At 41.9% G+C, this 22,274-nt stretch overlaps 1 protein-coding gene across 1 annotated transcript; it reads left to right on the forward strand.

Moving 5' to 3' along the window:
- The first annotated feature begins 4,118 nt into the window (after positions 1–4,118).
- On the forward strand, positions 4,119–17,572 carry LOC727335 (inhibin beta chain). Its single transcript, XM_006565634.3, has 5 exons — positions 4,119–5,772; positions 15,085–15,305; positions 15,704–15,941; positions 16,061–16,238; positions 16,604–17,572. Exons 1-5 carry the CDS (start codon positions 4,824–4,826, stop codon positions 16,842–16,844), a joined length of 1,827 nt encoding a protein of 608 aa, XP_006565697.1. The 5' UTR covers positions 4,119–4,823; the 3' UTR covers positions 16,845–17,572.
- Positions 17,573–22,274: the final 4,702 nt, after the last annotated feature.

Here is a 22,274-nt window from a genome sequence, read left to right on the forward strand (position 1 = left end):
TCGTATCTGTCTACGTTGCGCCAAAACAGTGGCGGAAAAAGAAAAAGAAATAGTAGCCGGAGAAGGACAGAGATAGGGTAGAAATCAGCGAGATCAACGCCATCTCTGAAACGTCGTGGATTAAACGCGACGTAGACAACAAGAGGAAATAATAAGGAGAGAAGGATAGAGATAGAACGAGAATCGATCATCATCGCCATCTCGCGAGCATTTTTCGACACTTTTGAATAGATAGCCGCGGTATTTAATAGATGGCGCTGATTCTCAATTCTGATTCTACTTTAACTACCGTCGAAAACATTTCGTTCGACGTGTCTTCGAAAGATGGCTCTGACGATTTCTTCTCGCTACGTCTCTGTCCTTCTTCCATTATTTCCTCTCCTCGTCTATATCGCGTTTTTTAATCTACGGCATTTCGGAGATGGCGCTGATCTCGCAATTTTTATCCTATTTCTGTCCTTCTTTCCCCTTCTTATTATTTCCTCTCCTTGTCCATCTTTGTTCTTGGCGCGTAATCACAGACGAGGTATAATACGAATTATGAAACACATTTTTGTTTGTCTTTCGAAATTAAGACGCATCTTGATCTTTGCAAATACAAAAGATACAGATATTATTTCGAGTTTCTTAGAATATTTCACAGGATGAAAGATTATCATGTTGAGGAAACGAAGCAAAAAGCAAATTTATCTATCGATTCTCATCGTTAACGAAAACAATTTTTCGCGATTGAAAAACATACTAGCGATAATTTAAAATTTGAAAAGATTTCCGTTTCATGAGAATTTTATACAAAATATAATCGCGTATAAATTGCAATATTTCGTCCAAAGGATATAACAAAAAAAAATTCGTTCTATTTCTAATTTTATTTATTCCAAAAAATTTAATTCCAATTTCGGCAAATCGGTAACGTTGAGAATGACGTTGAAACGATACGCATCTCGTAGCGCCCCCGAGGCGCGGAGCAAGAAGAACGCATCGAATGTTAGATCTTACAATTCCGTACAAAGGGAGTAAACGGTGTGAGAAGCGAATAACGCGCGAAGTAGAGTTTCCACGATGCTCCGATATAATGATCCGCAACTGTTGGTCGTGAATCCAGAAAAGATCCAGAAGATTAATTATCGCTATATCTCGTCTCAACCACTGCACAATCTTATTTCTCGCGCAGTGTCCATGTTCCAATCAAACTTTAACAAAGTGTGTACGCACCTTTCCCCGTTTTCTTCCTCCCTCCCTCGCACGATATTTATTCGCACAAGCGCGTACGAGCGTTATTTTCGTATCGACGTTAGTTCGGATCAATCTTAATGAGGAGGAAACTGGAAAACTACAAAAGGATACAAGGAACGTAACGAAAGGATTCACGGTCACCGCGTCGATGGGGGGGAGGATAGGACCCATGGAAAAATGGCGCAGCCGATTTTTCTTTTTATCCTTTCGAATCGTTACATTATCTTTTTTTCCTTTCTTCCTTTTCTTCTTCTTCTTCTTCCTCCTCTTTTCGAATTTTCTTATATTTTCTTATCGGTCGAACGCGATATAACGCGATCGCTGTTAGAAGGAGGGAATGATTCTCTGATCCGACGTCCTAATTTAATCTAATTTAAGATTGTAAGGGTATAAGGAAGGAAAAGCGAATGAAAAGAAAAGCGATCGGGAGAGACGTACGAAGGAAGATGCGTACGTACGCGTGGTCGTTGGAACGGATGGACCGATACACGTATGCAGCCCGCGTATACGATACACGCTACGAAACGGACGAGATTGGAAACAATAACGGTAGAGGGAGGGGAGGAGAGGAGGAGGAGGAGGGGGAGGAGGAGAGGGAAAGAGAATTCGGAGGATTACGAAGGAAGAAGAGAAAGAGGAAGGATGGAGGAGAAAGTAAGAGAGAAGAAGAGGAACGTTGGGTCATAATAGGAGAAGAGTCCGGCGCCTCTCGCAGCATCACCACGTGGCATCAGGCCAACTACCGTCTTCTGATCAATATGCTTACAGCTAGCTTCCTTCTCTTTCCATCTTTTCCGCTGCTTTTCTACACCGACCGTCGCGAACCGCAAAAGTTACAGGCGCCATCGACACGACACACGGCTTATCGCGACTGTTTTCATAAATCGGACAAATTTCTCGTTGTTCTTTACGTTTAAATCGATCGATTTCTAGTCTCTTTCTTCCCTCCTCCTCCTATATGTATATATATATATATATAGGACGATAAACAGCGTTCGAGATATCGAACGAAATCCACCGATCGAATCCCTCGATTTTTATTTCTGTTAATGATTTTTATCTCTGTTATCCGTTTTTATTTATTACGGATCGATCGTACGTAAATTATAGTTTCTTTAGGACCAAGAAGGAGGGCGAGGAAAACGGAAAAAGGATCGCCAAGTACCACGCGTGAATCACGTGCTGCCTCTGCTTCGAACCTCGCTCTCTCTCTCTCTCTCTCTCTCTCTGTCTCTCGTGTTCGTTTATTCCATACCATTTCGTTATCGTTGGAAAAGTTGGGAAGGAAGAGAAGAGGAGGCGATAAAAGGGTGGTTTCGAAAGATACTTCTTTTTGGTAGCGGGAAATAATGGATGATTTTGGATTTTGGTATTCGATGGTAACGAATATGGAAAAGAGAAAAAGAGAGAAAGAGGGAAGATATGAAGGTTGGTTAGAAAGAAGGAATATAGAGTAGAAGGATGCGGCGCGGCGAAACGATTTCGAGCGTAGCATATAGGAGGGATCAGCTACGTAAAGTTATCGGGGAGTTTAGCCGATTGTTGCAATATCTAGGTATATCTATGTGATGGGTGGGTGGATAGCGTTTCGGTGGTGGTATTAGTGGCGGTGGTCGCGATCACGGTGGTGCTGGTGCTGCTGCTAGCGGTGGTGGCGGCGGCGGCGGCGGCGGCGACAGTGGTGGTGGCGGCGGCGGTGGTGGTGGCGGTGGTGGTGGTGGTGGTGGATGCCCCTCAGTGTCCGGCGCGCCTCCGACAAGCGTGCTTCGGTCTTTATAGGGGTCTTTTGGCGTTTCGTCGTTATCGTGAATGATACCGGCGAGCCAAGTAAAACGAGGAGAAGGAAAGGGAATCTATCCATCTATATCTCATGCAAAAGAGTACAAAAGAGTAACAAGACGATATTTCAGGTTCGAGGTTAGAGTTAGAGGGAATATTTCTTTTCTTTCGGATTTCGGACTCGGTTCGAATAGATCGAAAAGGATGCACGCGAAAAGTTTGAGAATCCCGCAAGGATTCGTATACGTCCGTGACACGCGTCGGTCGGGATCGCGTTTCATCTCCTATGGAAAATAGAGGCATCGATCAAGCAGTAAAAGAAAAGGAAAAGAGAAGGAGGAAAAGGAGGAGGAGGAGGAAGAGGAGGAGGAGGAGGAGGAGAAGAGGAAGAAAAGAGGAAGAGAGGAGCGGATAAATCTGAGAGAAAACCGGAAAGATTGGAGGAGATTTTTCATCATCGAGGAATCGAAGAGGCCGGTTCGCCGTTCAGATGTCCATCGTCGTCGTCGTCGTCGTCGTCGTCGTTGTCTTCGTCGCCGCCGTCGTCGTCGTTGCATGTGCTCCCCCTTCAAGCTTTTAAATGGTGCACCATTCCGAGGATCTTAGCCGTAGTGAAATATTAGGTACACGTAGAAAGTGTCCGAGGAAATCTAGAAGACCTTAGTGGCCGAAATCGAGGAGATAATTATTATATCCGTATCAAAACCGTACGAAACCGTGCGTACGCGTGTCGCCGTGTCAAGGAATTCGACGATTTCGTTCTTCCCCTTCCATCCCTCTCACCTTTCCCCCGCCCCCCGCCCCCCCTGTAAATATCGTTCCAGCGATATCGAGATCGAGAAAAATCTTCGATCCGATCGAATTTCATACTTTAAAGAAAGAAGAAGGGAAAAAGGAGGAAAAGTTTTTCTTTTTTTTTTTTTTTTTTACCGTAACGCGTGATAAAAATTGAGAGAGAGAGAGAGAGAGAGGAAGAGAGAGGAAGAGAGAGAGATAGGCAGAGAGAAAGAGAGAGAGTGGGAGGGAGAGGGAGAGAGGGAGAGGGAGAGGAAAAAAAGAAAAAGAGAGAAAAGAGAAGAGAGAAAAGAGAAGAGGAAGGAGAGGAGGAAGAAGAATTGAAAGGAAGGAGAAAGGAGAGAAAGTCGGAAGAAGGGGGACTAATCGTGGAGAGAGAGAGAACGTGGTGTTGAATCGGTGAAAACGGAAACGCGAATGGCCGAGAACGGTAGCAGGGTGTACCCGGTTACGGCGGTCCATCTTGCGGGTGAGATCGATCCTGAAACAGCGGCACCGGGTAGTTGGTAATGGGGGGTTTAGGCGAGAATGCCTTTCCCCTGTCGTGGTCGTGGTCGTGGTCGTGGTCGTGGTCGTGGTCGTGGTCGCCGTTCCATACCAATTTTACTTCCCTCTCGACAACAGGTTCCCGTCGTGCGCGTCCGATTCCCGTTTCTTCGCCGTACCTACTACGCCCGAGGTCCGAGGCAAGGACACCGCGCACCTTCCTCCCGTCTCTCGATCGTCGAACCGGTCCTCCTCGAATCATCGGCTCCTCCTCCGTCTCTCCTCGCCGTCGCCGCCGTTGTCGCGGTGCTCGTCGGCCGAGTCGCGGCACGGGCAACGCCAGGATCGGAAGCGAGCGTGGTGGCGGCAGTAGTGGTGGCGAGTGCGATCGCCGCCACCGATCCACCGGAAAAGGGAAGGTGGTGCTACTCGAGGCGGAAGCGGATCGGGGACAGGAGAGGAGGAGGAGTAGCGGGGGAAGGAGGAGGAGGTGGTGGTGGGGGTGGAGGAGGTGACTCGCCGCCGAGATGCACCAGGTGTCGGTGTACGGAGCAGGACTCGATTCGAACGCAGATCGAAACGAGAGATTGTGGGAGAAGATCGAGTACAGGGATCGGCGTGCCTGTGAACGGCAATCCTCTTCCACCTCGCCGGCTTACGTCGATTCCCCGGATCGATCGCCATGCCGATCTTCTTCTCGCTCTTCGCTCCCCTCTACTCGCGTTTTATTCAGATACAGAGGATCCCTCGTACCTTCCAACGTTTTCCTCATAGGGTTGGCGCTCTGCTGTCTAACCTTCTCCCCCGTGCAACCCCGACAAAATCATCATCATCAAACTTGTCCAGGTTGTCCGCACCAGCATCAACAACAACAACAACAACAACAACAACACCAGCACCATCAACAACAACAACAACAACATCAACAGCATCAACAACAACAACAACACCAGCAACAGCAGCAACGGAAGAGAGAAGAAGAGGAACGACAAGAGCAATATATTCGTCGGGAGACGCACGAGAGGGGGGGCGGTGGTTGGGAAAGAAAGGAGGATACCGCCGCGCCCACCCCGGATGACTTGAGATTGGAGGCTATCAAGCATCAAATCCTGACTAAACTCGGGCTGAGAACGCGGCCCGACGTGAATAGAACTTTGGCCACCGTGCCGAGGCATTTGGCTCTCGAGACGTTGTACAGGGCCGAGGCGCAATTCTCCCGCTATCCGTTGCCCGACAACACGAGAAACGATCGTCGCGAGGACGTTTACTCGACCGAGTTTCTTTACGGCGGCAACGAGTATTCGTATTCGAGGAATCTCGATCAACGAGCGGACCACGATTCTGCCAAGGATAACGGGAGAATCGCTTCGTCTTACCGGGGCTACGAGGGGGGAGAAGGCGAGGATCGAGAACCGGAAGAAGAGATAGACGACTTTTACGCGAGAACCTCGGAGATCATCACGTTCGCCGAACCTGGTAAGTATTCTCCCCTCCGATCGATAACCGGATCGATATTCGTAGCTCGCACGATCGGCCGAGTCGAAGCGCGCACGCGCCCAACCCTCGCACACCTTCCACGCACCCTTCCGCGCTATCTTCCGATACTCCAACTTTTATTTATCTATTTATCCCCTTTTTACCTTCCAACGATTTTTCGAGGCGAAAACCAAACTTGTCCGTCCTCTCGTTTCGCGCCACACGCGATAATCGACGCATATCGAAAACCACGCGTTCTCCATTCTGAGAAAACGATCCACGCGTTGGAAAGGGAGCGTATACGACGATGGTTCGTCGATTCGTTTCGATCCATCCTCGGTCGAATCGGCCTGTTGCTCGAGTCGCGAGCGAATGAATTCGCGAGCGAAAGGACGACGAGAGATAATATTACTGTGGGACACGGAAAGCGAAAGAGAGAGAGAGAGAGAGGGAGAGAGAAGATACGCAGAAAACGTCACGAACCGACACCTTGGATCGCATGCATGCGTGGCCACACGGGTACAGCCACGTGGCCTCGTAGGTAGATGTGGGTGTCGCGCCACAACCGTCTATAGTTCGTTCCGTAGTTCAGTAACTCTAAGTTTAACAATAAGGGTAATAGAGCTTAACTCGGAAGGTAGAAAGAAGCGAAGCGATTTCGTCAACGTTCGTGTCGTGTATCGCGACCAATCTATCGCGTTCGTCGTCATCGTCATCGCGGGATGATTCGATTCGAGTTTATAATAAGTTCTTGGTCAACGATCAAGGATCCCCTCCCGCTCCATCGATCCACGCGTCGCCCTAATTAACCCTAATTCTTTCTTTCTTTCTTTCTTTCTTTTTTTTCTTCCTCGAGATATTTCGTCTCCTCACCGAGGATCACGGACCCAAATCCCGATTGAAACGATTCTTTTTTTCTTTTTCATCGATTTTCGTCGTTCGAGTCTCGCCCTCCTCCTCCTCCTCCTCCTCCTCCTCTTTCGATCCAACGCGAAACGAAAGAAGCGGGATGTTGGGAAGCCATCGATTATCAGCATCGTCGCAATCTCGTATGGATCGGATCGGGCATAGCCGAATTCGTGGTCGTCGCCCCGAGGCGACGCACATTGATTGCTCGATAAACGCGTTATACGATATATCGCATGCGTGATACTTTAAACGTTAATATTTCCCGTCACTATACATAGCTGGCGAACACGTCATTCTTTTTGAAGAAACTAAAGAAACTATAAAGCACCATCGCCTCTTCGATATCGATCCCTATAGCAACGTGGGAAGACACTTTTGACCTATATTCTCGTTTTTTTAAGTCATGGGGGATTTTCGTTCGCGATACGAATGCGAATATCGCGAAAATGGTCGATGAAACAGCGAGTTTCGCGTCGTATCGTAAATCTCTACGCGATACGTACGACGTGGTTGAATCGCGTCGTAACTATTCGCGTCGATAAAAAAGGAAGGGAGGGAGGGGGGAGAGGGAGGAGGAGAGGAGGAGGGGCGTCTGTAAAAGTTAAATCATAACCACGTCCCGTAAAATTTCGTTAACGCGCTATCTTTTCACCGCACTTTCTGTGAAAATATCGATCGATTCGTCCCTCGATTGGTTTTCCCTCTGGATTCCTCTAATCGTTCCATTACATCCGTTTCCTTCCTTCCTTCCTCCCTTCCTTCCTTTCTACTTTCACTTGTTCGACCAAGTGGAGAAGATGTCGAGTAAACAGCGGCATCTTTTTCTCAGATGCTGCGAACGGACAAGTTGTCCGAGAGATCGAAGAAAAACGGATGGAAAATGGAAAGATACTCGGAATTTATGTAGCGAACGGGAACAAACATGTTGTAACGTTATGGAGACGAATCGAAATTAAGCAGGACGAGGCGAAAAAAACGATCGATAAATCCGCTTCGCCGAGTTAAATTCTCTCCCCATAGGGAGAGAAGAGTTTTCAATAGTTTTAAACGGGAGTAAAGAGAAAAATGCGACGATAAGACTGCGAAAAGACGAATGTTGTACGCGAAAAACGAGATCGGCGAGCGTCACTTTGAACAACAACAATGCCAACTTTGAACAAAAATCGAATTTTTTTTACATATCTTATTATTTCCAGATCTACGCATCTTACAATCTTACAATTTTCTTAGGCACCAAGGCGAACGAATATCGCCATCGCAGATAATTTTTATCTATTTTTTTCGTACTGGGATTAAATAATCTTTAATTTTCACGATTTTGATCGCGTATTTCGAGAGAAATATAAATTTTCGTTCGTTCTCAAGAGAAAAGTATTCGCATAGTTTAATGCCTTACACACGTAGAAAATTAGATGTTTCGTTGGCTCGCATGTCTGCCTTACGTTCCACGCAAACGCTTCGCCAATAATTATTCCGTTCTGCTTAGTCAGTTAATAAACCGAATATCTGTATATCTGTTCGATCTATCCACTCGATCGGAAAGCATACAGAGAGCCTTAATACTTTTTCTATTTATTTCAATCCGTGGAGATGGAGATAGATTCGATTGATTTTCCATCTCGACCTCGTATCTTCCCTTAACGAAGATACGCGAGACCAGGATCAGCCTTCTTTTCGATATATCCTTTCTAGCGGTCGATCGCGCGACTCCACTTACGACGGGCCCGATCGTCCTTTTCATCGCTTGAAAAAAACGCGTTCGTTCGTTCCTCTTTTCTTTCCCCCTCTCTTCTCCCCCTCTCTTTCTCTCTTTCTCTTTCTGTCTCTCCCCCACCCCTTTTCTCGTTCTCTCGGATTATTTCGCTTTACGACGCTCGATAAAATCCCGATGCATCGTCAAAGTTAGCCGCTTCTCTCGAGCATGTAACGAGGCTGTCCTTTCGTTGCCGTATATCGAACGATTCGATTTAAAAGCGATCGCATTACGACGTTATGCGACCTCGCGAATATCCTCGCGAGTTGTGCATGTGTTATTGTGCATGTCAAAAGTATACGCACATCTGTCATCGTTTCATATTAAATATAAATAAACGAATAAATAAATAAACAAACAAATAAGTAAATATTGCTAATGAGAGTGGCTTACGGGTGCCTTGAAACAATTACAAAAGACAAGACACCCGTACCGATAGCGACACCCTTAGCGGTCGTTAGTTTTAGATATTGCTGCGCATAGCTGAAAATCGATTTACGGAGTCGGAAATTTTTCTGTCCCGATAAAATTCTCTCAGCTTTTTCTCCGCTTTTTCTCTTTCTTTCTTTCTTTCTTTTTTCTTTTCCTCTTCCTTTCTCGTTTCATGTGCTAGTGAATTGCGATTCTCGCGCAACGCAAAGAAAAGAAAAGAAAAAAAAAAAAGAAAATTATAATAATAATCGCGTTTTGAAAAATCGAAAGAAAAGGGATAAGTGGACTGAATAAGTTAGGAGCGCGTGTATCCACGTAATAATAATAATAACAATAATAATAATAAGAAGAAAAAGAAAGAAAATAGGGATGTGTCCGTTTCGTTATTTGTTCGAACGTTAATCATCGTCGGGGAGGATCTCGTCGTAGACGGGATCTCGTAGACGGAACGTTTCTTCTACCGTACAAGTTGGCCATTATACGTGCTCGACGACTCTCCCGGTTCTTCTCTTTCTAAAAGAGAAACTTGGCGACGACTCCGTGGAACGCAATTCCCCGTGAAAGCTCGGGCGACCAGTAAGCAAGACTCGTGAATCGTAACTCGTAACTCGTAACTCGTAACTCGTGATTCATCGTGCTTACTCGTGCGTGGCAATCGTGGCAAACAAAACGGAAATCCTTTTTAACACGGCCCAGACCAAATATCGAGATTATTCTCTTTCCTTCCCTTCCAGAGATCTGTGCGCGTATCTCTCTCTCTCTCACGCACCGGGGGTGAGATGATTATCCAGCGAGTTGTACGAGTTTGTGGGACAATCGAAGATACCAAGTGGAAACACACGAGAGCATAGCTCGCCTCATCTTAAGAAATCGTCGCGTCGTTCTATCCTTTACATGGAAAATAATAACAATAATTTCTTTTCTTTTTTTTCTGTATCCGAAGCAAAGCGTATCGAGCGGAAAATAATGATAACAACAATAATTGTCTTTTTCTTTTTTCTCTGTATGCGAAGCAAAACGTATCGAAAATAATGATAACAACAATAATTGTCTTTTTCTTTTTTCTCTGTATCCGAAGCAAAGCGCATCGAGCGGAAAATAATGATAACAACAATAATTGTCTTTTTCTTTTTTCTCTGTATCCGAAGCAAAGCGCATCGAGCGGACCGAGTTCGTTCAACTTTGGAAAGATTGGTCGGGCGCGATTGGTACGACACGCACGCACGGGTTAAGAGCACCGCGAAACGAAGATCCCGTCCATTTTCCCCGTGGATAGTTGTGATTATGATAGGAGGAAGGAAAGGAGAGGAGAAGGTAGTAGCGGTAGGTGGTGGTGGCGAAGACGAAAGGAGAAAGAGGAAAGAAGGAAGGGTGATGGTGGTGTAGAAAGGTCGGAACAGGGAGGCTGGCGGGATGTTCAAAGTGGGATGGTTCTCGGTGCGTTGGAGTGGGACAGGGTCGAACTCATGGACGAACGAGCCGACGGATAGGATGGCTGGCGCCTGTAGTCAGATCGATGCACGTGGCTCCAGCTGGGCGCCGCTCTTCGTACATCTCCTACTACACACCCCCCTTTATTCCCTCTTGACTCTCCTCATCCTGCCGCACTACACTATTCCCCGTTCTAGGATACAAAATCAAGGGTGTGTTACTTCGTCTTTTCTCCCCCTGCTTTTACCTCGCCAAATCTACCCTTCCTTCTTTTCTTCTCTTTTCTCCTCCTCTTTTATATTTTCTTTCCTTTATCTCTCTCTCTCATCTTCTCTCTTTTCCTTTTCGCCGCGATACGATACGATGCGATACACACCATGCCGTACCATATCATATCATGCACGATGGAAGATGAAAGAACGTTTCTTTCGTTCGAGGAAAATTTCAAATTTCTCCCCCGAAGAGAAACGAAGGGAAAGATCATTTTTCACCTCGATTCCAATCCTACTCTCCAACGATACTTTCGATAATTTCGTTTAACGAATCGTGTCAAATTTCATGGGATGTCGAAACGAATGATCTTTGCTTCGATACGGTCGAAGGAAGAAAGGGGCAGCAAACTTTGTTGTTGTTGCGAAATGTTTTTCCCTTGGAGAGAAAATTATCTTTCGACGAAAGGATCGGAGGATTCGTTTAATCGTTAACCAGGCTTGGAATGTTTTGGCTTGGGAAACGCCCCGTTTCATCCCTCTGCCCTTCTCCTTTCTCTCTCTCTCTCTCTACCTCCTTCTCCTTCGCATCCCTCCGCCCGTCTCCTAACCCTTCTTCTCCTCCCGTCTCGCCAACCCCTTCCCACAATCGAATGCGTTTCATATTTTCCGCAGAGTCAATCGATCAACTTTACGACTCAAAGCGACAAGCTTTCCATTTTTCTAAATTAAACGTACACGTACGTATACGTGCGATCCGGATCGAATTTCCACGTTTCGTCCATCCCGAACGATCCCGCGTTGAAAATTTTGAAAGAACAACTCGTCAACTTACTTTTGGACACGCGGATGATAACGTCTTGGTCTCGTGTTTCTTCGTGCTACGAGAATGCTACGCTCCTCCTTTCTCACAAACTCCGATCTTTCGCGGTCGTGACAATGGCAGAAAGATTGGAAAGCTAGGACGAATCGATCTCGCTTCTCGCGACACGTGATTGCAAAATATCTTGTTGTCGCGATTCCCCGCGATGATAACGCTAAGCGTACCGCGAGCTAGCGACCACGTGGCGGCGATAGATCTGGATCAGGGTTACCGGCAACCACCGGCCTATATCTGACCCTCTTATTTGACCGACCGCGTATTACGATCAATCGCCCCGGCAATTCTGTACGAGATATAAGACGATATAACGCGACGATATTATCGAGCAACGCATCGATATCGCGTCGTTCTCCGTAATTAGATTCGCACCGAGGTCGACGCGAGTTACGATCGTGGGACGAACGTGGCGAGAAAATCGCGGTGCATTTCTCCTTTCCTTCCTTCCTTCCTTTCTTCCTTCCTTTCTATCCCTTCGCGCCTCTCTTGTCCCCCATTCGCCTAATAACTTTAAACGGGTTTTACGCGCGCCGATACTCGATCGTTTTCACGCGAACCCCCTGGAATTACTCCCCCCTGTCTCGCTCCACCCCGCCTCCTTTTTATCACCGTGTACGAACATACGATCCATCTTTATCCACCGCGCTAAAACGTGTTAAAACATTTATCCAATCTTAATTTCGATTCGATCGAAGGAACTCGGTTTCCGAGTGAAAGCTTTCGCAAATATTTCTCTCTTATGACATTCGAACGTGGAATTTTCAACGAAGAGGAAAGAGAAGAGAAAAGTTGGAAATTAATATCCCAAGATCCTTTCTTTTCTTTTTCTTTTTCTTTTTCTTTCTCCATACTTGTGATATTCCTTTCCTTCTGTCCTTTCTCGATCTTCGTTCCGTTTTCCCACTTATACATGCGTTAAAACTTAGGCTGGACAAAGAGAGAGATCTCTCTTTTCTTCGGTCGCATGCTCGACGCGCGTCAGATTTACGAACGTATTTTTTTAGGAGATGACTCGTGTTAACCTCCTTTACGAGCAATAGCAGAAAAAAGAGCTCGTAGAGAAAATCAGAGAGAAATCAAAGGATAATATCTTCTCTCGAGATATTTTTTTTTTTTTCTTCCCACCATCGATCAACGAATCTTTCTCTCGTAATGCTCTTCCGTACGAGATTCAAAGCATTTGATGCGAGAGTGAAAAAACGATGCGATAAATAGATCCAAGATTCGTATTCGCTGTTCATTTCTTTCCTACCATACATACGCTCCTTTCAGACGAGACTAGAAAATTTAAAAACGTATTTAATAACCAAATGTTAAATCTCATCTGCTGGACGAATCGTGCGATAAAACGATTTCGACCGATCGATAAAGTTTTATCTCATTTTTCCACCCATGATCCATTCGCGACTCGAAAGTTCGATCGATGCGTAAAACTCGCGTCGGATCGAAAATTACGAATTACGATCGTTGTACGTACGTAAAATTTTGCACGAAAAGATTATCGGCTGGGGGTGGAATAAATATCCGGAGGTGGGAGATCATCGACCGGATGGACGATTAACCATCGCGAAAGATGCGAAATCTTTGTTAAAGCGAGAAAATGGGAATGTAGATTGAGTGGTGTGTCGCATTGCGGCGCAGCGGCAAAAGTACCCGATGCACCGACCTCGAAAAGTGCGACACACGATGCTCTCGAAACTCGAGCGAGGCCGGACCAAAGTCGTACAACGCCCCTCTCGATTCATCGCTTGTGTCGCGACCGCCGCTACGTTCTTACGAATATCCTCGTATTTCCAAACATTTTTCCTATTATCCGTACCTTCTCCTTATTTTCCACAACGCATGAAATATTTCCCTCTCACGCGTATCGCGTCATCATCCGGTTACAACAATCGAGATATCTGTGTTTATATAGAGCAAATACCTCTAATATATATATATATAGATGTATTTTCCTCTTTTATGCACTCATGCGGATAAGACGACTCATCGAAATCCTTCGAATTCTTCTAGGATTCTTTTTTCCCCCTTACGATTAGAAATGGCGTAGATAGAATCGAATCGAAAATTGGGTAAAAACTAGCTGCTTCCAACGATCCTTGTCCATTTTCAACGTATATATTTTCTTGAATCAAAATACGATTACGAAATGAAATTATTCCGATAAGGGGAATCTCGACAGATCGATAGAAAGATGAATCTATCGAATTGAATATTTCGTTTCGTAAGATTTATACGAGATGGAACGCGATTAGAAATCTTTTTTCATTTGTCTTCGAAATCGAAAAGAGAATTGCTCTTTCGTCGTAACATATGTAAATGTTAGAGGAATCTGTCGAAATAAGAATCCACGAGAGTAAAGATTTTCTCTTTAACGAGAAAACGGATGTAATGGAATAAAAATTAGGAAGAAGATAAAATCGAGTGGATAAGAATTGTTGAATGTATCCAGATAGAAAGAAAGAAAGAAAAAAGAATAGGGAGGAATTTCAGAGCGAATCGAAATAGTTGATACGTGCGTGCATGCGTGCGTGTTTGCGCGTATGGTCCATACTCGAAAGGTTAAACGAGTAGAGCCAAGAGATCGGTAGGTTGAATATCTCCTTGGTTGGCGTCACGACGCTCTTAGACGGCGGGGTAGCATCGAGGGTGTGGATGTCGTTGATTCCAGTAGGGGAGTCTCCGATTGTGTCTATGTCGTTGTTGGTTTGAGCGACGATATCGGTGTCGGTGTCGGTGTCGGTGTCGGTGTCGGCGTCGGCGTCGGCGTCGATGTTGGTGTCGGTGTCGGTGTCGGTGTCGGTGTCGGTGTCGGTATCGGTGTCGATGTCGGTGCCTACAGGCTGCGTACGCAAGGGTAGGAAAGCAAAGAAAGGTGGGAAAGAGAGAGAGAGAAAGAGAGAGAGAAAGAGAAAGATGGATAAGGAACGAAATGAAAGGGATAAAGTGGCGAAAGAGGGAGGTTGCGGGGAATGGAAGGAGGAAAGCAGACGGGTGGCAGACACCCCGTGCTTATCCTCGTCTCTCCAACGGCTCTCGATCCGTGACTCACTAAACCGTTAAGGGATGAAGCCACGTTGCTTTCACAGTATGCGCACACATCGATACGGATATTTAGAGATCCGTGTGCGTTAACTCGTTCGTGTTCTCGTCTACGCGTGTATTACTCGATAGCTTCGATGTATCTCTTGTTACGTTTCTACACCAACAACTCCTCTTCTATTTCATCGTCGTAATTTCCCGTGTCTACGCGAATCCCTGTGTCTCCAACCAACACATTGTCCTCGGTATCGTCACGAGCTTTGCGAGTCGCCGCGCCGCGCCGTGCCGCGCCGCGTTGCATTGTGCTCTCCCTCCCTCCCTCCCTCCCTTTCTCATCTCATCCATGTACCATTTTTTCTCTAGTTTTTTTTTATTTTTCTCTTTTTTTTAATTAGATGATTTTGATGATAAACGCTAGATGATTTTTTGGAAAAAAAAAGTTTTTTTGAAATAATCCATTCCGAAGCGCGAACGACGAAAACGACATTTCGACGAAAGATGTTTCAAAGGCGAAAAGATTATACATACGTCGCGATGTATATAGAAAAGTGAGGGGAAAAGAGAAAAAAAAATAGATAATAAAAGGAAACGAGAGGAAGACGATCACGTTGGCGGATGTTCTCTTTTGACGAGAGAAATATGCTTGTTGTTCGTAGGACGGACGCTGAATGGACAACCGTTACTAGAATTCCCAATGTCCAGCGGAGAGCCCGCCTTGGAACCGCTCAGGATCAAGAGAGCAACGCTTTGGACGAGAGTCGAATTCAGGCACGGTCATCATTATCAACGTAATCGACAGAGTCAAACTAATCAGAGAAATATTACTCTGTGGGTATTCAGAGTACGTTGCGGCAATACGACGCATTTGCGTGGAAAGGTAACTTTATATTTCCCTTTTTCTCGCGATAGTTTTATATATAATTATACATATATATATAGTTATATATGCATATATAGATAATATAGATAATTACGGAATAATAGGAGAAGAACACTTTCGCCCGACTCGTATAAATTTAATCGCATTATAAACGCATCTTAAGTCGTTTTACCGATCTTTCGTCCAATATGTATTACTTACCGGTAGGTTGTACGGTTGTCAGGTTTCAGCCGATTCAGGGGAGCTTCTCGTAACACCAATCTAGGATAGGCGATGGAGAGAAGTAAGGGGAGGGGGGACAGAAAGAGAGGAGGAAATTCCAAAGGTCGTCTCGCTTTTTTCGCGAGAAACGATAGCGAATCGTGGTGAAGCAAAAGTGGTGTGAAATTTCACAGGAGCTTGGCCAATACCTGGAAATGGTCACGTCCCTTGGAGTGAACGTCGGACAATTGGGCTGGCTGAAATTCGACGTTACGAAAGTTGTGAACAGTTGGTACACCACGAATCGGGACACCGCGAGGGATAAATTGACGTTGCTCGTCGATTGTACCGGATGTGGCTCCCACGTCTACGTATCCACATTTGACGGACACTCCCCGCGCGTGATCGAATCGCCATCTTTAAACGCCAAAGGTATACATACGTACCATTCACGACTATCATTCACTCTCACTCTTATCTCGACAACGATTCGATTCGTATGGTAAATGTCGATCATTCATCGACACGAACGACCATTACGTTCTTTCCAGGTACTCAAGATCCGGATAGACCTTTCCTCGTCGTACGTACGGATCCAGCGGCTGTGAAACGGGTTAGAAGACGGGCGATCGAATGTAGCGGCGCTATAAAGGGCCAGTGCTGTAAGCAAAGGTTCTACGTCAACTTTTCTCAACTTGGTTGGGACGATTGGATAATCGCACCGCAAGGGTAAGGAGACGAAAGAAATTCAAATTTCCCGATATCCCGCACGATGCTTTCGCGGGGGTGTAGAGCGCGATGCGCTCCGCTCATTCCTACGGTATCCCGAGTGAAATCCAAGTGTCGCTTCCAAGTGTAACGGAAAAAAAACCTAAACCCTCTTCGCTTACCACCAATTATCGCAAACGGAATTGTCCCAAGCTTAACGAACCGTTCTTCGCGCGGTGAAGCACGCACATGTCAATTTGCACACCAGTTTGCACGCCAGTTACCTTCTCCTCCTCCTTTCTTTCTCTCTCTCCTCTCCTCGAATCCTTTTCTTCGACTTTGCGACAACACGGAGAATAATCCGATAATTATTCGATCATGCATAGGTATTACGCGAATTACTGCAGAGGAGATTGCGCGGCTGGCCACAGAACACCGGACACTTTCCTCAATTACTACACCCACGTGATCGAGGAATACAGGAAGATGGATCGACTGGCCGGTATGCAACCTTGTTGCGCTCCTCTCAAGTTTTCCCCGATGTCGTTGATCTACTACGGTCCTGATTCCAACATCATCAAAAGAGATTTACCCAAGATGGTGGTCGACGAATGTGGTTGTCCTTAAAAACGTCTAGATCTCTTTTCCTTCCTTCCTTCCTTCCTTCCTTTCCTTCCTTCCTTTCTTTCTTTCTTCCTTCCTTCCGTCTTACTCCATCCACACTCCTCTTGCCTTACGAAGGGTTCCACCCGTCAATCAAATCTTCTATACCTTTATATAATCGATGAACGCGTTCCCCCGAAAATCGTCTATCCCCTCCCCCCCCATCCATGACCGCGTTCATCGTTACCATCGTCGTGGTATATCGTGATATATATATACATAGCGTTCTGTGCGTACTTATTTTGTCTTGCCGGAACTCGACTATTCCAACCGACTCGATCTCGATACTCGATAAGATAAGAATCGTTTCGCGTTCTTATTCCCGATCGGTGGCAAAGCGGAACGAATTATCGGTTTTAGATGAACGGCTAGACGAACCGACGATCGTTCGCATTCCCGATCCCAAAAAAGATATTTATCGAAGAGTAACGAGTAAAGGTATCGAGAAAAAAGGGGGAAAAAAGAAAAAAAAGGTGAAAAGGAGCCGCGACTCGGCTCACCTTACCTTCGTCGACCTCCATGTTTTCTAACTTAGTACTACTTGGCTTAGTTTCGTTAAGATAAATCGTTCGTGCCGTTTGAAATCTATAAAGTATCCAAAATCTCCAAAAGGGAAGATATTATGATAATAATAAATAAAAAGATAAATGTGCGTATGTGCGTGCTTGTTCGTTCGTTCGTTCGTTCGTTCGTTCGTTCGCTCGTTCGTTCGTTCGTTCGTTCGTATGTTCGTTCGTTCGTATGTTCGTTCGTTCGTTTGTTTGTGCGCGCGAGTGTAAGTATTATATATAGATGGATGAGTAAAAGCATGAAAGTAAAGTAAAAACGCGAGAACGGTGCGAACGAACGACCATAAAATCGATCGGAAATAAGATTTCCGATCGTCTCCAGGGACGATTATCGCTAAAAAAAAAAAAAAAAATAAAATGTTCCGATTCGTTTCGTATTGTTTCTTCAACGATGGTTGAAAATTAATTCAAGGTGCTCGTGGTAAGAAGCTACGAGGATTACTTACTAAAGTTCAGATTGAATTGAATAATTAACTTCTTACCAAGAGCCTTTGATCCTTTATAAGAAGGTATAAGAAGATAAGATATGATAAGAAGAAAAAAAAAAGGAATAAAGACAAAAAGAACGAGAAATGGAGGAAGAAACTGATGAAAGTAACGAAAGTGATCCCATATTTACGATTTATGTATTACATATGTATATTATATACACATATAACGCAGACACACGAGGTGATTCAGCCGAGTATAAATATTTAAATACGAAAAGCGTAAAATTTAAGTGTAAACTATAAAACTCAATCTGATTGCCTTGTTTTATATGCGAAAGTATAATACGTTAGAAAATATCATTGAGACCGGTTTGAAAGGTATCGGTAAAACGATTTAAATTGAAAAAGGTAAAAAAAAGAAAAAAGAAAAAAATATTATATTGTAAAATGCATGGATAATACGCGATATAGATTTAAATATATATATATATAGATATATGTATATATATATATGTATATATCTATATATATATATATCTAATATATATATCTTATCTATATATATATAGATTTAAATATATATATATAGATATATGTATATATATATATGTATATATCTATATATATATATATATATCTATATATATATATATATAGATATATGTATATATATATGTATATATCTATATATATATATATATCTATATATATATATACACGTATATACGTATGTATCTACATTTGCATATACATATATATATATATATATATTTGTGTGTATATAAATATAGATACGTACACAGGGGCAAGAGGTGAGAAACGGAAAGAGAAAGGAAAAAGAAAAAGTGAAAAAAAATATTTGGCGCGTTATATTAAGGATTTTTGGGGAGGGTTTGGGATAATAAATAAAAAGGACGGGGTGGGCGTTCTCAAAAGTTCAAACAGATTTAAAAAAACGAAAAAACGAAAAAAGAAGAAGAAAAAGAAAAAAGGAAAAAAAAACTATAATTCTTATTTATTGAATTTAACTTTAATCGATATAATATTATAATTCCGTGTAACGTTACCGATAGAACGAAAGAATCGTTGAAAACGTGACAAATACCTGTTATAAAATAACTCGATAACTCAAAGTTATAAAATAACTTTATAAAGTTCCAATATTTCTTATCAAATTTTCAATCTGCCAATCAACAAAGAGGGTATTATAGAAAATTTGCACGCGAGTTTTACGCGCGCGTTATGTACGTTTGTAACACGCACATGTCTAGGCGATTAACTATTATAAATAATAGAAAAAAAGGGAAAAAAAAAAAAATATATACACGTAACGTTATATTCGGTTTATCGAAAACGAAAATTGTTCTAAAGAATTTTCTTCGCATCTTTTATAACATGTACGCTACATTCTCGTGTTCCTACATCCGGCAAGAAAAAAATTCGAAAAATCGCATTTCTTCGATAATCGTTTCACAGAGGAGGATGCAGAACTGAACGTACGGATAATAATAATTACACGTTCAAATAAAAAAAAAAATGTACATAGATGTAATAGTCGTATCACATTTGGCAACTGTACGCGAAATCACGAGCCTCTTTTCTCATCGTGCAACAATGGAAGGAGATCTCGAATTTTGCGATTCTTTGCGACAAAAGATATGACGAACGATAAAAACAAATGACAATAAAAAAAATTATAATCGATCGAGTCCCCGAAACAAGGCCTCGAACAATGGAACAACGTTTTTTCTTTCATAGGCAAGCTAGCAATCGTTGATTCGTAACTTTTCTCCCTTTATTATATTAGATTTATCTCGAAAAATTCTCGAAAAAAATAAGAAAATTGCGATCAAAAAATGTCACTTTTTTTCGACAGTATATATATATATATATATATATATGTATGTATGTATGTATGTATGTATGTATGTATATATATATATATATATATATATATATATACTTTATCTATCTATTAAAAGTCGAATGAAATTCATCTAAACGATATAAAGAAGCTAAAAGTTAATTACACGCGATAACTTTTAACTTTTAACGAGAAAGATGTATATGTATATTGAATTATTCGTGGGATAAGTAAATCGACCCACGTAGCCTTACTGGGCCTTATTAAAATATGTATCTTTGCATCTAACTTAAAAGTCTATGCACTAATTTAATGATAAAAGCTTAAATATTTAAACGAACGAACGACTCTTAGAGAAAGAAAGAAGATGAAAAGGGGAAAGAAATTGTAAAGAGGAAGAAGAGAGGGAGGGAAAGAAACGAGAAGAAAGAAAAAAAAAACGAAACGTGCACACACACACAGACACACAGACACACACAGACACACACACACACACACACACACACACACACACACACAAGCAATGAAAATATACCATAAAAGTATTCGCATTAAAATTTTTAATAATTAAAAACATTACATAATGGAAAATAAAAGAAAAAAAGAATGAAAGAATGAGCATTACGCGAGCAATATCCTATGTACGATATGCACGAGAATAATACTAAAAAAAAAAAAAAAAAATAAAATTTTCAAACGGGAAATAATTAATCGATTAATTAGTTTAACGATAAATATAAAATATCGCCTGTTCGTCTAAAACAATTTCACACGGTGAACATGTATACCTGCTTGTTTCGGGAATCAAACCGATAATTCAGTTAAAATGTATAACGATATTTTTCACGAGAAATACGGAAGAAATATACTAAGAAAATACCAAGAACATAACCTAGAGAGAGAGAGAGAGAGAGGGAGAGAGAAAGAGAGTGTGTGTATGCGTGTATGCGTGTATGTGTGCGTGTGAACGGATATATCCGTCGAAAAAGAAGAAAGAAAGAAACGAAAGAAGAACAAAATATTTCTCCATTTCGCAGATTGTCTGATTATAATAAAAGCGGAAAAAAAGAAAGTAAAAAAAAAAAATTTGCGTCCAAAATAATAAGATTTAAAGCAACTTTAAGCGAGCATATTTCCAAATATCGATTACGAATATTTTACTTTTTCCCTTCGTTTTCTCTTCGATAAAAATTATTTTAACAATTATTTATTCCTTACGTAACTCTTTTCTTTTCTTCTTCTTTTCTTTTCTTTTCTTTTTAAACGTTAATCATTTCAGCTAAATATCGTTATCAACATTATTTCTATCGAAAGAATCATTATTACTGCTGTTTTTCGTTATTACTGCTCTTGGTGTATCGTCACCGCTATTCTTGTAACTATTATTAATATTATCATCTACGCCATTATTATTACTATTGTCATTTTCATCATCATTGCCGTTTCTAATAGATATCGGCTATTTTCCTCCCGTTGATATTTCTTCGTACCATCGCGATCGTTTTCATATTCACACCATTATCATTAATATTAATAAAATCACTACGCGTAAACTTCCATCATCGTCGTAATCCACTATTACATAAATGTTACTATTGTTTCTACTGTCAGTGATATTAAAAATAATACTTTTACCATTATAATCAGTATCATTTCTATTATTATTACACCTATTAGTACGATTATATTAGTCTTGTCAATATTACTATACTAGTAATCGCATTATCATTAATATCCCACTATAATGCTTTCATCGCTGCTACTTCGTTATTTCTACTATTATTATCATCACTATTTCTTCTATCGACATTATCGTATTCGATATCATCGTATATTATCATATTCTCATATTATTTTAAAATTTAAGTTTTTCTTTAAAAAAAAAAAAATATTTTTACGACGGAAATGTTAGATTGATGTACGAATCTCCGCAAAGCCTTTAACAAGCTCAAGGACTGTCTTTATCATCTAGTGTAACGTGACAAAGAGTAACAATAATAATGTAGATATTAATTAAAATATAAAATGATAATAACTAATAATACTAATGATAATACCTAAGTACAATATAAAAATACCGATGATGATGATGATAATGATGATGATGATGATGATAATAATAATAACAATAACAACAACAATAATAATAATAACGATAATAATTATAATAATAATAACGATAATAATAACAATAATAACGATAATAATAACAATAACAATAATAATAATAATAATAACGATAATAATAATAGTAGTAGTAGTAGTAATGATAGTAGTAGTAATAGTAGTAGTAATAATAATAGTAATAATAATAAAAAGAAGAAGAAGAAAAAGAAGAACAATAACAACAACAACAACAACAATAAATAATAATAATAACAACAACGCATAACAATAATAATGATGATAATGATTATGATAACAACAAGAATAACAATAACAACAACAATAAGAACAATAATTATAATAACAATAATAGTGATAGTAATAATGATATACTAATTATTAATTAATAATAACAATAATACTG

Source organism: Apis mellifera, linkage group LG14 (assembly GCF_003254395.2).
Source record: "Apis mellifera strain DH4 linkage group LG14, Amel_HAv3.1, whole genome shotgun sequence".
NCBI lineage: Eukaryota > Metazoa > Arthropoda > Insecta > Hymenoptera > Apidae > Apis > Apis mellifera.